The sequence below is a fragment of the Eublepharis macularius genome, chromosome 2, assembly GCF_028583425.1.
Source record: "Eublepharis macularius isolate TG4126 chromosome 2, MPM_Emac_v1.0, whole genome shotgun sequence".
In the NCBI taxonomy this organism is placed as follows: domain Eukaryota; kingdom Metazoa; phylum Chordata; class Lepidosauria; order Squamata; family Eublepharidae; genus Eublepharis; species Eublepharis macularius.
This window is the reverse complement of record NC_072791.1, coordinates 234,415,755-234,432,835: the sequence shown is the minus strand read 5'-3', so window position 1 is coordinate 234,432,835 and position 17,081 is coordinate 234,415,755. Positions and strand designations below refer to the sequence as shown.

Below are 17,081 nucleotides of genomic sequence, written 5' to 3'. Positions count from 1 at the left end.
GCAAACTGTGCAGTGTATATTTAAAGGGGTCTTGTTTTGCTTGGGTTTTGTTTTTGCTGCTGGAGATTAAAAGCTTTCTTGGGTAACAATCCTAAGCTCTCAAGTAAAGGTAGAGCCTTATGTATAAATAATCTAGATGGACCTGCTATAAACATTTAGAGTAATTGCTCGTGTCCTTGAAAATGCATCACTTGCTTAGATTTTAATTTGTAAAGGAAAATCTTCTAACCAAGGGAGGAAACCATTTTTCTTTACTGTGGCAAATTGTAATAAGCCTGATACAGTGTGAGCTTGGTTTTCATACAAAGTAGCTTAAGACACCCAAGGGCTAAATTTAAGATATTGCAGGATGCAAAGGAAAGAGGAGGATTGGGCTTACCTGATTTGAAATTGTATTTTGCTGCCAGCCGTTTTGTATGGATAAAAGAATGGATCTTGCTAAAAAAAACCAGATTATTGGATATAGAAGGACATGAATTAAGATTTGGTTGGCATGGTTATTTGTGGTATGATAAAGCCAATGCAGAATTTAACAACCATTATGTTAGGCGTGCCATTTTGAGAGTATGGAATAAATATAAACTGAGGATTTGCCAGAAATCTGCCTTGTGGCTATCTCCGCAAGAAGCCCACTTCAGAAGGGAAATAGTGAGTACATTTCAACGGTTAACGTATCGAGAGATGCTGGCTCTGGACCAATCCTGCAGCTGACGGCACGAATCATTTTGAGCACGTTGTCATAAATAAAGGCTGCACAAATTACTTTAGACATTTCTGTGAAGTCCTTAAGCAGGAAAGTCTGTTTTACATGTAACGTTTTCCTAAACTGAGATGGCACACATTAGGAGAATGTGTACACAGTTGTATATACCTCACTGTGTTTACTTTGCTGCTGAGCAGGCAGTGTACTCAGTAGCGCCCAGCAGTATTCAGTAGCAAAGTCAACCCTTGCACAGTACTTCATATGTGATGATGTATGCACTTTTCTTTACATGGAGATTATCTGTCTTGTGCGTGAAACACCCTCAAACGGGTATCTAGCTATGTTGGGGGGAGCCATATGCGTTCTTCCGTGGGGAGCCTGAGCCATTTTGTGGATTAGCAGTTTTTTTCTGAAGTCCAACCTGCTGTTGTCTTTATAACTTATTGTGCCTCTTGTTGTAGTTTGTTAGAAATTTATAGAACCAAATTCCCCAGTGGGGTGTATTGGTTAGAATGTTGGGCTAGGATCTGGGAGATGCGAGTTCTAATTCCCACTCTGCCCCGGAAACTTTCTGGGTGACCTCAGGCCAGTCACGCGTCGCCCGGCCCGGCCCGGCCCGGCCTACCTCGCCTGGTGGTTGTGAGGATAAAATGGAAGGAGGAAGCACCATGTAAGCTGCTTTGGGTGCCCGTTGGAGAGACAGGTGGGCTGTAAATGAAGCAAATAAATAAAATGCCTGCACTATTAAACCCTCTTTCAGTTGTGACAGTTACAGTGATGCAAGAGGAACAGAGGGCAGGACTTTCTCTGGAGCTCTGGAGTATACAAGTGTCTTGTATACTGACAACAATGTATATATAATGTGTAAGCATCTGTACAGAAGGAAGGAAAAGTAGAAATCTCAGAACGTCATGATAAAAGATCATAAGTTTGTTCTTTTTCCTTTTTTTGCAGGGGGGTGAAAATAAGTAAATCGATAAGGGATATTTCGTTGGATTCTTTTGCAAGAGGTAACATTCATTGCTTGCTTATGCATGTAATTACATGTAAACAATTTGCTCATTAATTAACTCAGACTATTAGTTTTGTCAGGTGATTATTAGTTAATTATTGTTATCTGGCTAGTTATTAATTTGTGACATTATGATAACGATTCCGGCAAGACCCCTGTTTTCGTGTGTTCAGCCGTCCGTTGGATTCAGTTCTCCTTTTACGTCCAGAATGTGAGTTTCAGCAGCCCTTCACTGGCTTGTGCCTGTTTCAGGGTTCCCGCTGGTCCAGAAAGAGCCTGTGGATGAGGGGCATGTTTCAGGTATGTCCTCCTTGAATCCAGCCTACGCAAGTGGTGTAAGGAAGCCATGCATGGTGTAAGTTGATGGCTCTCTTGTTTTAAACCACAGCTATCTTTCAACAAACATGAGAAGGAGGAACGCACAACATAAATACAGGATGTGGTTTCCAGACAACTGAAGTGTGAAGCAAACCTCATGAATATCAACCACAGAGACCCAGAGAACATCACTGGTAAGCTGCTGGCGACAGCTTTCAGAGTCCTCCAGTTGATTATTCGAGGCTCAGTCTTCAAAATCATTTCCTTTAAATCTGAGATAATCGACAAATTAGGTTTTAGGATTAAACTCGAGTTCACGGGCTGTCGTGGTGGGGTTGCTTTGGAAGGGGACAGCAACTGAAGCTTCCCTGAAGGTATAGAAGATGAAAGAAGAGTAATTACAGAGTGAGAGAAAGGAAGGAGACGGCCTAAAATCAGAACTAGAGATAAAAATCCACAGGGGTGCTTGGGTGGTTGCAAATTCGCAAGGACTGCAGAAAAGCACATTCTGCCTCCTGACCTGTGTAGATAATTAGTGAGAGGGCAGGTGCCTCCCTACAGAGACTCGTTACACATCATGAAATGTACTAGACTAAACTATTCAACCTGTTGTAAACCACTTTGAGGGTTTGGGTTGAAAGATTCAGTCCTTTTTAAAAATCAATTGCAGATACAGCTGACCTGATTTTTTTTTTAATTGGAGTTGTGAAGACAAGCACACACACTAGTTTGTAATTTACCTAGCTGGAAGAACTCTGCGGCAGATGAGTTCCGTGTTCTGCAGATTGAACGTAAAAGCATGCCCAGAAGTATTAAATTAATTTCACACATCCGGTGAAATATGGCTAGACCAGTAAATTAATCCCATGTAGAGGATCTTTAGTCAGTGCTGCATCTGACAAAGAGAACGACCTTGTTTCCAACTTACTTCTCACATCAGGTTGGCTGCTTCAGCTTGCATTCGGCACATCTGTGTCATGAGGCCTGCTTATATCTGTATCTTTCAGGTGTCTGCCCTGAAGATGACCTTCCTGAAGCTGAGCTGGTGAGCATGCTAGAAGAGCAGCTACCTCGGTACAAGTTACGAGTGGACTCTTTATACCTCTCTGAAAATGAAGACTGGATCCAGTCTCCAAGTCGCCTCCCTGAAATCACATCTCCAGTCCTTGCCGAGGAGACCTTCCGTTACATGAGTAGGTATTTCTGGTTCCAACTATGGCTGTCTTTTCCTGGAAGGAAGCAATTAAATGAATTGATATAAAGTAAGAATGGGCTCCTGGATAGATTGCAGGACTTGGCCCTGGGATAAGGAGATTCAAGTACCTGGTGAGCCACGTTTGTGCTGGGTGATGTGGAACAAAATAGGGGTTACAGTAACGTGTAAAGATTTTATTCAGTGTAAATGCTGTTTATGTGTAGACAACTTGGTTAAATAACCACCGTGCTCCTACCATTAATTACACAGTCTAGCTTCTCTTCTTTTGTATGAGTCCGTAACTCTAAGAAATAAGGCCTGGAGGAAATGGGGGGAGAAGAAAGTATGCCCAGGAAGAGCAGTGTGAAGTTTTCAGGGGGCGGGACTTCTGTTTCGTTTCCTCTCTCTGGTCCTATCCATGCTGCCTCTGCCTACAGCCTACCCGTATCTGAGGGTATCAGACTTTCTCCTGCATACTCTGTGGTTATCATTATTTGAAATACTGATTTTTAATACCTCAAATGCCAGTTGGGCACATTTGTGTGGTTGGGAGCATCTGCATAACTTTTCTCACAGGGAATTTCAAAAAAATTGGCCTTGGATTTCTGGTAACATGAAGTTCTTATATGAATTTATGAAGAAGAATTTTTCTTTATTTAAGCTATAAAACAGTGTCATAAAAGCTATAAATAATAAACATAAAAGATAAAGAGACACAATATTCTAAAAAAACACTAACAATACATATAAATGTATTGTCGAAGGCTTTCACGGCCGGAGAACGATGGTTGTTGTGGGTTTTCCGGGCTGTATTGCCGTGGTCTTGGCAAGACCACGGCAATACAGCCCGGAAAACCCACAACAACCATCAATACATATAAACAAAATAACAAACAAGAAAAAGAAAAAAAATTAAAACTGATTTACAGAGTTCTGTTTTTCTCCACAACAAATATACATCATTTTCAAATGATTATTCATTTGAATAATTATTCTGTGCTAAGAGCCCTCTTTTTTCTGTTGTTCATGATACTTAATCCATAAATCCAGATGTCATCAAGTCATTATTATCTATTTCATGTAAAAACACTATAAACGGTTTCTATTCAGTCAATGTAACTAATGTCTTTTCTCTGATCAGTGAAGTTTTGCCATTGACGCAAACTCCCAAACTTTTATCCACCATTGTAGTCAACGTTGAAGTATTCCATTTTTGTTCATAGAGTACTCTTGCTGCCTTGATCAAATATAAAAACAAAGTTCTAAAACTTCTTTCCAACTGGCTGTCCGTCATTCCCAACAAAAAAGGCTCTGGTTTCAACCACGCCTTAAATGGAATGGCTGATGATGGTGTTGGAACATAATGGAAAAAATTTTTGAAGCTCTCGATTATCTTTGTACTTGATTATTACTACATTAATAACTGCCAGGATGAAGATTTGAAACGGGTGAATTTGCTGGCTTCCCGTTGCAGTTATTACCCTTTACATGGAATTTTTCTTCATCCTATGAAGAATTTTGAACTTTGGTATATATTGCACCATTCAGAAAGATAGTATTTGAATTATAAAATCGGTTACTCGTTTATACATTTTTTTTCATCTATAGGCACAAGCACTTTATATAAGAAAATTGTTATATGCTTAGCACTTGGCACTTTGTTTGCCTATTGCAAAAGTGATTTTGATGTGTTGCCTTTCACACATGTAACCATAACGGAATATATGCTTTTAAACATTACATATAAAGAGACTTTTTGTAAATTGTATAAAATTACTTCTATTGTGGCATAAAATATTCTATATTGTAAGCATATCACGGCAACGGTTGTTTTTTGTATTTTGATCAAATTTAAAAACAAAGTTCTAAAACTTCTTTCCAACTGGCTATCCATCATTCCCAACAAAAAAGTCTCTGGTTTCAACTGAATTTTAATCTTCAAAAACTTCTGGATCAATGATTGCATCTGCAACCAGAAACTCTTTGCTTACTTACATGTCCACCACATATGATAAAATGTCCCTTCTTGTTTAGCACATTTCCAACATAGGTTTGAAGCATCCTTGTACATTCTAGCCAATTTTTCAGGAGTCGTATACCAGCAGTTCATCCTCTTATAAAAATTTTCCTTGATACTAGAGCTTAATGTAAATTTCAGCCCCCTTGTCCACATATTTTCCCATTGCTCCATTCATATGTTACATCCAGAAGTTCTTATATGAATTTTAAAAATGCTAGTGGGAGTTGTAATATTCTGTGCAAAAGTCACAAATGGCTTTTATTGGGGAAATACGTTTATTGAGGAAATCAGCTTCTGTGAGCTGAGCTGTAAAAGAACACCTTCTGTTGTAGCCATATCCATCTGGTACTCTGGGCTGGGCAGATGCTTTGCTGAGAGGTGGACACACGGTCCAAGGCCAGCAGCAGCCCATCCCTTGGATTACGCTGGCTGTCGTGGCCTGCGTGGTCTGCAATAAAAGCGTTTGGCTGTTCCAAGCAAAAGAGTACACAAGTTGTTCACATGCTTGCAGCGTGACTGTATTTCTGGATGGCTGTTGATTCTTGAATGTGACAGTGCACATAAAAGAAAGATATAACACTAGTGATAATCCACCCATTATAATTATTTACAGAAGTACATACAAAGCCATAAACTCGAGTTGTATAAAAAGAAGTATTGCTGTCAACTCAAGGACTACAAAATTGTTTTTGTTTCAAGGAAACATTGGTCACTCAGAGTTTAGATTTAACCTGCAAGGAATCCAAAGTTCTTCCAGCTTGTGGGGTTGTATATTGCCCACCACTGGTGAAAACAGAAAGGATGACAGTCCGGGTGTCAGACTGGATTATAAAAAGGGTGTCAGTTTGGGTGTCAGACTGGATTATAAATTCAAATCAAAGGAATGTTAAACTGGAGACAATCAATATTGAAGAAGGAACACATAACTATACGGATTAAGAAATCACTACAAACCATTCAAAAACATGGTTTCAGTGCAGAAATGGAGTAAGTCTGCCCACCTCACCACTGCCCTCCCCCGGAAGATGATTGTTGTGATAATAGCACAAGAAGGAAATCCAGCCATGTTATTCCTGAGTATATGATGTCAAAAAGTATAAGATGCAAAATTTTGGAGAAAACATACATGGGAGTCAATGGGAAAATTTATGGACTAAAGAAGTTAAGTTTACTGAATAAATATTAAGGGAGAACTGGTATAAAATGTTTTAGATGGTATATTACCCCTAAAGGTATAGCAAAAACAAATGACGACTATAATGAGAAATGTTGGAAATGTCAGGATACAGACGCAACATTTTATCACATGTGGTGGACATGCAAGGAAGTCACAAAACATTGGATAGAGATACATGAGTAAATGCAAAAGATATTAAAATTTAAGTTCCCAGTGGATCCGAAAAACATGTTATTAAATATTTTACTAAGTAAGATTAGGCAATACATGCTTACAACAAAAATGGTATTTGTTGATAAAAATGTTACTAGATATGAAGACAGATGGTAAACGTCGAATAAAGATATTTAAATAGAAGTGAAATACTAAAAGTAAGTTTAAATAAGTTCCATATAAATGTATGTAGATCTTATTTTAGGTTTATATGATCATAGTTGATTATTTTATGTTAGTGTTGGGGGAAAACTGAGCAGCCAATTTAGATTTCCCCCTTATCAGGCCTGAGAAACTTTCCAAGTCAACAAACCATGGTGATTATAAAAGAATAAAGTTCATTTAGAGAAATAAACTTGATGCATGCATTATTACAGCGCTGAGTGCATAACAATAAGTTGTCAGCGTCTGCATTTATAGCTTTCCAGCAATCCAAGACAATATTGTTTACAGTACAGAGAATTTCAGACAGTTCTATAAACGGTCAGTTCTTCACATAATTCAAAGTTACATGATTTCCTCAAAATGATGGATTGACAAGTCATGGCTAGCGTTTAGAAAGGTCACTGTAATAAAAACATTCTGTGTGGCACCAAGAGTTTCGTAACATAACATGGGAAAGAACATGCCCAAGGCCGGGGCTAAAAGTTGTGGACATAAACAATTATAATCTGTGGTGTGTAATGAAAATCAGTTTGGAGTGCTTACTCTGCTTTTCAAGGCCTTTACATTGTTACTGTTAACAAGAATGTTGAACAGAAAGGGGGCAGAAAGGACTCGTTCACCGCATTGAGTAATCTAGATCAGTGGATTTTAACTGGTATACAGGGAGCACCCCCAAATTCCCTAACAGTTAGAATGTTGTATGCTTGTAAATCCTATACATGAGCTAGGCCCTGAAATGTCCTATTTTATTGTCGCCATCTGAAGAAAAGCTCTATTGTATTTATTGTATAAAGTTGTTTTAATGTTATTTGTATAATGCTTCATCTGTTTTTAACTGTTATTTATGTAAATTGAAATGTTGTACTCCACCCTGAGCCCGCCTGGCCGGGAGGGCAGACTAAAAATCTAATAAAATAAATAAATAAATAAATAAATAAATAAATAGTTGTTGTGGGTTTTCCGGGCTGTATTGCCATGGTCTTGGCATTGTAGTTCCTGACGAAAAACACCAGGCTAACAAAACATTCTATCCCCGACAATAGCCCTGCAGAGAAGATTAGCACATCAAGCACCAATCCATATGCAAAAGAACCTCCTCAGGATACAGTGAAGCCTCCCGCCATTAGCATTCCACACCCTGGGAAACTCTTACAGGATGACTCAGCTCAACCCCACCCCTCCTGAGTAGATACAAATGACCTGCCAACATCTTTTCCACACTGTGACACTGAGAGATCTCTGTCTTTTGGTGCTACACCTCTGAAGATGCCAGCCACAGCTGCTGCCGAAACGTCAGGAACTACAATGCCAAGACCACGGCAATACAGCCCGGAAAACCCACAACAACCATCGTTCTCCGGCCGTGAAAGCCTTTGACAATACAAATAGATAGATAGATAGATAGATAGATAGATAGATAGATAGATAGATAGATAGATAGATAGATAGATAGATAGATAGATAGATAGATAGATAGATAGATGATACATTGAAATAAAATATATTTACATTTTAAAAAGAGGGGAGGTGTGTGTGGTTCATAACATCTCTACCAAGAAACCCTCTCTCTGCAGACCCACACTTGTGCAAACAAGTCACAGGTGAACGTGGGGAAAAACAGCAATGCACACAAGCTAAACAGAAATGGGAACGTGTTTGCTTGGTTGCATCTGAGTAAGGTGTGCACCTTAAGGTGTGCACAAGACCCAGCCAATAAATAGAGCCTTGGAATCTTTGGGGTGTGTGAGAGTGAACTATTTCAGTTTATAGTTCAGTAATGATGTTGGTACTGGTTAAATATTGACTCTCAACTATTTATGCCCTCCCTTTGATGGCACAGCTTTAACCTGCAGTGCCTTCACCAAATGATCACAGATCCAGAGGAGTTAGCCATGTTAGTCTGTAGTAGCAAAATCGAAAAGAGTCCAGGAGCACCTTTAAGACTAACCAACTTTACTGTAGCATAAGCTTTCGAGAATCACAGTTCTCTTCGTCAGATGCATGCAGAGAAGAGAAGAGAGCTGTGGTTCTTGAAAGCTTATGCTACAGTAAAGTTGGTTAGTCTTAAAGGTGCTCCTGGACTCTTTTCGATTTCACCAAATGAATTGCTGTGTTTTTGCTTTTAATTCTTTGCAAGATAAGTGCTCCCACCCATCCTGTGCCAGAGTTTGCCATATGAATGGCTTGCACATTTCCTACAGAACTAAGTGCCTTGGGGCCTCTGCTCAACAGTCAGGCTTAAGGGGAAAAAGGGGGGGGGGAGACAGAGTAACAGGAGTCAAGCTTGACAAAGGGTATCTGACTGTGGGAGCTTGACTCTTGAAAGCTTATACCCTGAAAATACTGTTGGTCTTTAAGATATCAGTGGACTCGAATCTACTGCCAGTATACGTGGTGACATCCATGACCGTAGGTGTCTTCAAAAGAGGACTGGACAGATGGATGGAGGAGGGGCACATCAGTGGCATCAGGGGAGCCTCCATATCCAGAGGCAGCAAACCTCTTAATACCAGTTCTAGGAAGCAGCCTCAGGAGAGGGCCTTGACCTCAGTGCCCCGTTTGCTGGTTTTCCACGGCAACTGGATGCTGAATTAGGTGGATCGCTAGTCTGATCCAGTTCTGATTTCCACAGTTCATTGAATGAAATTAGCAGAAAGAGGACTTGATCCGTCTTAAACTGAAAGAGTCCTTTATGAAAACTTACGATAGGAAGCCCTGCTGCTAGGCGTGCCGTTTAGAAGCACGTTAAATTGCAGCCCTGCATATTGTTATGGGTGATCCCTAGTTCTGAAATGCAGGGAACTGGCGCAGCACATTTCTTTTGTATCCGGGTCTGTTCTTACTGCCAGTATTGCAATGTGACTCCTCCTGTTTTTATGGCACTGTTGCTTCCAAGAATGCTTGTTTGATTGGCGGCTGGGCAAGGACCAGAGCGCTTTTATTGTGGCACAGCCGTGTTGTGTGCTGCAGAACTAAAAAACATACTGAGGAAGCACAACTGCTTCTGAATTGATCCGCACACATACCTGAGCTGGCGTTGAAACATGGCACTAGGTAGCAGGGAAAAGAATCGAAATGAAGAGCTGCTTTCGATGTTCTCTCTGCAAGGTGAGGAGGCTTTTAGATATTGCTCTAGAAAATGGGTGTCCTGGTTGTTGACCTTCCAGAAACGCTCAAGGGGAGTGGGAAACCAAAGGCACCGTTAACTTTGTCAGGTTGTAGCTTAGAGAGCAATCCTAAGCAGTCTACTCTGAAGTAAGTCCAGTATGATTCAATGGGACACGATCCCCAAGAAAATGTCCTTAGGGTTGCAGTCCTAATGGTGGATCTTGGACAAAGCTCCTCTTGACCCATCTGTGAAGTTCAGCCCGATACAGGAAATCCTGCGGACCGGCAAATGGTCTTTTCACTGCAAATGTTAAACAAATGGAACTGCTGCTTTTGTTGCCCCTTTTTTCTAAATGAGCCATAAATGACCCATGATGTTTGTTTTTGTCCTGCCGCTCAGGGCTGCATGCAGGGTTCTCCCCTCCATCATTGGCCCGACGGTCACCAGGGAGCTTCAGGGCCGCAGCATAGTGGGTGAGGGGTTGGGTGGCAAAGCAGCACTGCGCTCGTTCAGTTCCCGCGAGTGCCCTGAGCTCAGCAGGCGGCCTTGGGCCAGCCCTTCCTCTCAGCCCCAGCTCCCCAACTTCATAGTGTGGGGATAATAATAACACTGCCTTTGTTCACCACCCTGTCCATATAAGCATGTCGTCTTTGTTGTCGTTGTTGTCGTTGTTGTTGTTGAAGGCAGATTTGAACTTGGCTCCCCAGTCCTGCCCTCTAACCCATTATGCCACACTGGGTCAGCTTATAAATACACCTGAGGAAAAGAGCGGAGAGTGGCATTCGCTGCATTGCTGTGCAATGGGTCGGATTCTTCCACAGTTACGTTTGAAGCCTTTGCCTAAAGTTCTTCCAAGTCCAAGGCAGCAAGTGGGGAGAGGTGGAGGGGGGGGGCGAGAAGTGTGCGCGCCTGCTCTCCCCCTGTTCTCTCTGTCCAGCAAGATGGCGAACTCTGGCAAAGGAAGGTTGGGACTCGGCACTCACCCTTCAACAAATTAAAAACGAAAACAAAATACACCAAAATAGTCACGTGCAATGGAGGTTCTGTGGGAGAAAAGGAGTGCCGTGCCTTTTGCCTACTCCTGTGTTGGAGCTGTGCCATTTGTTAAGTGGTGTAGGCATGTGGAGTCAGTGTGAGAGAGAGCATTCCCTGGTTGGTTTGGTTTTAAGACCTCGTGTGCCCGTGTCTCCAAAGCTATTTTCTGACTCACTTGGGTGTTTTAGCTCTTCCTCTCTCCCTATTTTTCACATATTGTACTTGCTTGTTAGGCCTGTGCTCAGGATGGACTACTTCTCCCTGGAACGTTTGTAAGGGGGGAGTGCTGGGCCGTCATACAGAAGGTACCGGGGCTTTTACACTCTCTTGTACAAGATCAAAGTAGCTGGTGTACCATTTGTCTTTACTCCAAAGAGGCTTGGTGTGGTTGTATCCTCTGTGACGGCTGCCGTGTGCAAAGGTTTTCCAGACCCTGAGACATGTCTACCCCTGCTGGCGTTCACTGAGCAAGCCGTTTATTGCACAGACCGTCCGTCAAGGACTCAGAGACGGAGGCATGGTTTTTATCCCACATGGCGGTGGTCTGCAAAAATGGACGGTTTCTTATTTCGTCCCACTGTGCAAATCGCCCTTGCAGAATCAGGACCTGTTGAGTGTGCAAGGCTTTGTATGGCAAGGGCACGTTGCTAAAATGAGAAGACGAATCACAAAAGGACTAGCATACAGTTGTGTAACACTTGATATTTTCTTCTTCCTCTTTTGCTTTTCTGTCTTGTCCTTCCCTACTAGCTCTTCTTGAACTTCCTCCTTCTTCCTTGGCTGGATCTCCCAAATATCCACAAGGTAACTCAAGTTTCATCCTTTTCACATTGCAAGAGATAGAAATTATTCGTTTATCGTTACTCCTGATGCTTGCTTGTTTATCGTGCTTTCAAGGTACTCCTCCGTTTCAGCTGATTCCACAAACATGCCTAGGAACGAACGCCTAAAGATCCTTGTCATTCTTTTTGCTCCAAATCCTATATATCATCTCATGCTTAAAAGCCCATCTGCATTTTCAAGAAATGCCATGACTGAAGCCGTGTTTAACCTGTGTTTTTAATATGCTGTTCCGTGAAACCTTGCCAGTTTTCTGTGAAGTTCCCAAGTGTGTCACACCCATAAGGGCTGCGTATTACTGTTGTGTGTAAACCACCTTAAGGAAGCTCTTTTGATTTTCAGTTCTTGGCACAGACAGCCGAGAGCAGGTGGTGAAGAACTGCAGCGATGCTGAACTGGTCACTCATCTGCTGGCTGAGGTACAATTGTTTGCTATTCTCTAGTAGTATTTGTTTTTGTAGTAGATTTATTCTTTAGTACTAGATCCCCTTAAATGTTTTTAGAAAGTGCAAGTGTTTAAAAAATTCAGTTTCTAGGGAGCTAAATTGCAATGGCCTTGATCCTGAGCATTATTTATATATTTATTAATCCTGCCACTGCATACAGTTACTTGTGAGGCAGCTAACCATCTTAAAAGCTCAAAAAACAAAAGGATAATAGACAAGCAGCAGCCCCATAACTAGGAAGCTGGCCCACTGGTTGTGCTCTCAAGCATTGCACCTGCAGGTAGCAGATCCAAGCAAGAGTTCGGAAAGGGAGGCACCACGTGGCAGAGAAGTGGCAGGGAGTTGGGAAGGGCAGGCATGGCCAGCACACCTTGCGACTCGCGGGGCCCTGATCCCCTTAGAAGCTCCCTGAGCAAGAAGCAGCACCACCCTTTTAATTTCCACTCAGCTGGTGGCCTGGCTCAGCCCAAGGCATCCAGTCTCCGGCCACCCGCAGAGTGATGCGCCTGCGCCGGGACCGTGTGGCAGGGGGCCTTCGTTCCTGGGCTCTTCTGCTTCTTCCAGCAGACATTTATGAGGCCCTTTGCGGTCACGTTTCTCAAGAACCCTCCGGATAGGCTTCTGTTTTGAAAGCTCCCAGAGTATGGATTGGATCCACGTGAACGTTTCCATGGACTCAAGGAGTTCTGCCTGTGAGGGCACCCCCCCCCCCCAAAAAATCCTGTTCCGGGAATCCCCCTCTCCTCCAAGAGCAGAATTCCGGAGGGGGGGGGGGTTAGGCTACTCCACCTGTCTTGATTTAAACCCCAGAGATGGGTTGTGAAATCATTTCCTGTCAGTCAGTGAAATATTGAAAGTTGCGTGCAAATAATCAACACCTTGTATTAATTATCCATGTGCAAAGTCAACAGAGCATGCCTCTCTTTTGTGCACACATATTAATATAGACGAGTGTGTATTTCTTGCTTATTTGTTCCTATCTTGCCCTTCTCCCCAGTGGAGGACCCAAAGCACTCCAAATATAAAGTGCAATACATAAGAAAGAAATGAACAGGAGAAAGGAAGGAGGACGGGCTTCTAAATACAGAGTAGATCTTCTCCTCGGTCTCTGCCAAGACATCTGCCTGCTGGTTCTGGGCTCCAGCCCTCCAGCTAAGATGGCCCCACACTGTATGGGGTTCAGTGCCATAAACTGTGACAGTGGCCGCTGGCCGGAGTGGCTGTTAGAAGGAGACTGGCCAAGTTCACAGATGAGATGTCCATCAATGGCTGTTAGCCCCCCGGATGCCAGATGGGCTTTCCCCGTGCAGAGACAGTGGAGCTCTCAATGGCCAGTCGATGGCGGGACAGGCCAAAGCCAGGCTGAGGCTAAGCATTGGTGGGGAGTGCTCTTCGTTTTTGCTTGCAGCTACTTTCAGTGTTGCTTTTCCCTTTCCCTTTCCCTGAGAAGATCCACACACCCCTTATACACCTGCCATTTCAAAGCTAATGAAGGCATGCATTGTACCTCTTCCCCTGCTCTCTTTCGTGTCTTTTTGAACACAGTTGCGGGGGTGGGGGATTGAGTCACGTTCGACAGATGTTGAAAGAAGTATAATGTAAGCAAAGTGGATGTGTTTGATTGTTCAAATGGGATGTGAATAGATTCCTTATTCTCTGACCCTCTCTTCCTGTCGCATGGCTTTCTGCCACATGTTTGCTGCTCGGCGGAGCTTGGGTTTGGGAAGGCCGAAGGCTGCAGCCTCCGCAGAGAGAGGAACTAAGTTCTGTCTGAATGTTTCCGAGCAGAGAGATCGGGACCTGGAGTTGGCAGCACGAATCGGACAAGCCCTCCTTAAGCGGAACCGTATCCTAATGGAGCAAAATGAAGCTCTTGAAGAGCAGTTGGGCCAAACTTTTGACAAGGTGCGTGGCAGGCAGCTGCAACCAAACGTGGGGAAAGCGGCAGTGCTTGATCAGGGCTAGAGGTGGCAGGGCTAGAGGTGGCTGAGCGTCTCCAGAAAGGAAAACACGGCACCTGCCTTCTCAAGGCTGTTGTGGGAGAGGACAGAACCGGGCATTTGCTCAGGCACCAGGAAGGAGCCTCTTGTGTTGGGCAGTCGGCGGAACAGAAGAGGGAGCAGGTGGGACCCTGCTGGGGCGGTGCTGACTGGGCAGTCTGTGTGCGTGTTACTGTCTGGCCAGGCGACCCACACCAGGGTGCAGGCCCCCCCCCTTGCTCTCCTCTTCAAGCGCTGCTCTGACTGTCCTTCCCGCACAGGGATTGAAATAGGCATCTGATTGAGGTGCCCTTCTGCTCACATCCAGGAAGTAACAGTTGAGTAGGAGGCGAAGCCGCGTAGGTGTATGCTCAACACTCCCCGTTTCCGAACTGAAGGGTTGAGGAAACCAGGGTGGATTCCATATATGGGCATGCAGGCAGTTAAATATTGTTTCTTGCGTGGAGTAGCAGGGGGGGCGGGGGGGCCCCCATATGCCTCCTGAGGAGCAGCAAAACGCTTCACTGAGAAACGTGAAACAGACCTTCATGGTTAAACAACAAGCACGTATATGATGTGCTTACATCTGTGGCACAGCAGTTACGCAGGCAGAATAGCACTTCCATTGGCAGAGGAGGGGAGGGCACTTTTTGTCCCCTCCCCACAGAACTGGGGCTGAGCCCCCCTCCACAGTCCGTTGGCCGTCCTTGGGATTCAGCTCGCTCACTCTTAAGCCTGCCCATCTTGCAAAGAACTCCCTCTTTTCTGTCTTTAAGGTGTGTTCATAGGGAAGGCCATCTCCACTCCTCATAACTGCCATGTTTGGTTTATAATTGCATCATTTATTGGAAGATGGGGTTAATGTCATTATTTAAATAATAGACTAAACACTGTCTTTGAGAGCCATCTTTGACTGTGCCATAATGTCAAAAAACGTGGTAACCATAGGCTGCTCAAAGGGAAAATGGGGCACGAGCGGTTAACAGTGGAGGGCGGGGGACAAGGATGGGGGCAGAACCTGATTCCCGGTCTCCCTGTAGGGTGCCATGCTATGCTGGTTCTTTCCCGTCAGGTTCACCAGCTGCAGCATGAGCTGACCAAGAAAGACGAACTGCTCCGGGTCGTGTCCATTGCTTCTGAAGAGAGCGAGACTGACTCCAGCTGCTCCACCCCCCTTCGCTTCAATGAATCCTTCCACTTGTCTCAGGGGCTCTGGCAGCTGGACGTGTTGCAGGACAGACTCAGGGAAATGGAGGAGGAGAACCTGGCTCTTCGAACCAAGGTCAGTAACATCCACGCGCTTGTTAAACATCGGGAACGGACAAAACCAAAGGCAGGCCCTGAAGGTTCACGTGATGGCGGTGGTGGTTAGAGAGGGGGGAGCAGGCAGAGCCTGCATTACTCTCCCTGGCTGGCTGGCTGATCGCTCTCCAGACCTGAGGGTGATCTGTTCGAAATTCCACCAAGGCATTTAGCAGCAAGCGTGGTCTTGATTTCCAGTGGGCCCCGTGGAGCACTGGCCACCACCGTGGTAAGGGCGGCTGATGAAGCTGCATACGATAGTTCCTGTCGGCACGATTGACTGTTTTATCCCACTGGCATATTGGTGAGACATTTCTCCTTCGTCACCCTCGCTCAGATCCTTTTGGATGCTCAGTGTGGTCATGGTCGTTGTGCTCTGGATTGCGCAACCCTCCTCCCCAGCCGTGCATTTCTCAGCTGGGGTCCCCCGTGTGACTCCCGCCGGGGCCACAGTGCCTGCTGACACCTTTCCTGGTGCCCACCAAGCATTTTCAGGAAGCGGGTGGGGCCAGGTGGGGCTCTTGCTGCTTGGCCACTGGAAATTCAGTTGCAGATGAAAAGAATGTTGTTTCAGCAGCAGCTGCCCCCACAGTCCTGGTTTTATTCTCTCTCCTCTTTCCCAGTGTATTTTTAAAATTATCCCTCTTCTTCTTGCACTTGGGCTTCCTCTGTGTTCCTCTTCACCTTCTGCTGCAGCCATTTTGGGAGTTGCACTCACCACCATGTGTCAGAATTTCAGAGGTGCCCGCAGGCTCAAAAAGGTTGTGGATCCCTGTTCTAAACTATGAGTGAGTTAAGATCTGGATTAGCTTCCACAACTGAATATACCTGTCTGTCTGTTTACTTCCTAAAATGTACTCCGCACCTTTCTGTCGTTGTCTAACAGAATTGCAGTTGTGGCTTAAATATTGCCAGTGTCAATGGTGCTATCATAGTAAGAACTCTTTTTATAATTTTAGTGCTTTCTGCTATATAATCTTAAACTTTAACCATGTGTATGACTTTGACTTGTTAATTTTTACTCCAAGGCATGCCAACATGAATTATGGTTCTTGCAGTATTGCATGTAATTGCCTCTGCATTTAGCTCACTTTGTAAACTGAACTTTATGTGTATGCTGGCAGTCACAGAATCCCAGAGTTGGAAGGGGCCATACAGGCCTTCTAGTCCAACTCCCTGCTCAATGCAGGATGAGCCTAAAGCCTGACCCTGACCAATATTCATCCAGCCTCTTCTTGAAAACTGCAACAGTCACCAACAGGGGAACAGTCTCCAATTAAAGAAGAAAACAAAGGCAAAGCCACACAGACTGTTGTACTGCAAAATATAATCTTTTTTACTTGATGTCTTTTTCCTTTTTCAGGCACAATCACAAGAAACCGCAGTTGTAAACATGCTGGAACCAATTACATGGGTCAAGGAGCGCCCAAACCGTTTGGGACTGCTCCCGACGGGAGAATGGCAACGGGTTTGCCAGGCTAGGTGCCCCGTTTCGCTGTACACACGGTTCTTCAAAAGCCTTCGCGAGTTTGCCGGTGAATTTGTAATAACCGCTGAACAGGAACGA

The 17,081-nt window shown here is 44.1% G+C and overlaps 1 protein-coding gene across 8 annotated transcripts in view; it reads left to right on the top strand.

Annotated features, from left to right (window-relative positions):
- The window catches only part of TRAK2 (trafficking kinesin protein 2), a 51,856-nt gene that overhangs the window by 14,636 nt on the left and 20,139 nt on the right, over positions 1-17,081 (top strand). For 3 of the 8 annotated variants that reach the window (XR_008596498.1, XM_054970713.1, XM_054970711.1), the window contains 7 exons: positions 1,658-1,713; positions 2,104-2,227; positions 3,041-3,226; positions 11,698-11,751; positions 12,130-12,206; positions 14,022-14,138; positions 15,285-15,494. Coding sequence is in view for 7 of the 8 variants with exons in the window: in XM_054970713.1 (XP_054826688.1) it covers positions 2,191-2,227; positions 3,041-3,226; positions 11,698-11,751; positions 12,130-12,206; positions 14,022-14,138; positions 15,285-15,494 (681 nt within the window). In the remaining variant the exon portion in view is untranslated. Of the gene's footprint in view, positions 1-1,657; positions 1,714-1,967; positions 2,016-2,103; positions 2,228-3,040; positions 3,231-9,800; positions 9,912-11,697; positions 11,752-12,129; positions 12,207-14,021; positions 14,139-15,284; positions 15,495-17,081 lie in introns of those variants that run through there. The other 5 variants (XM_054970712.1, XM_054970714.1, XM_054970715.1 and 2 more) reach the window with 5 other exon arrangements.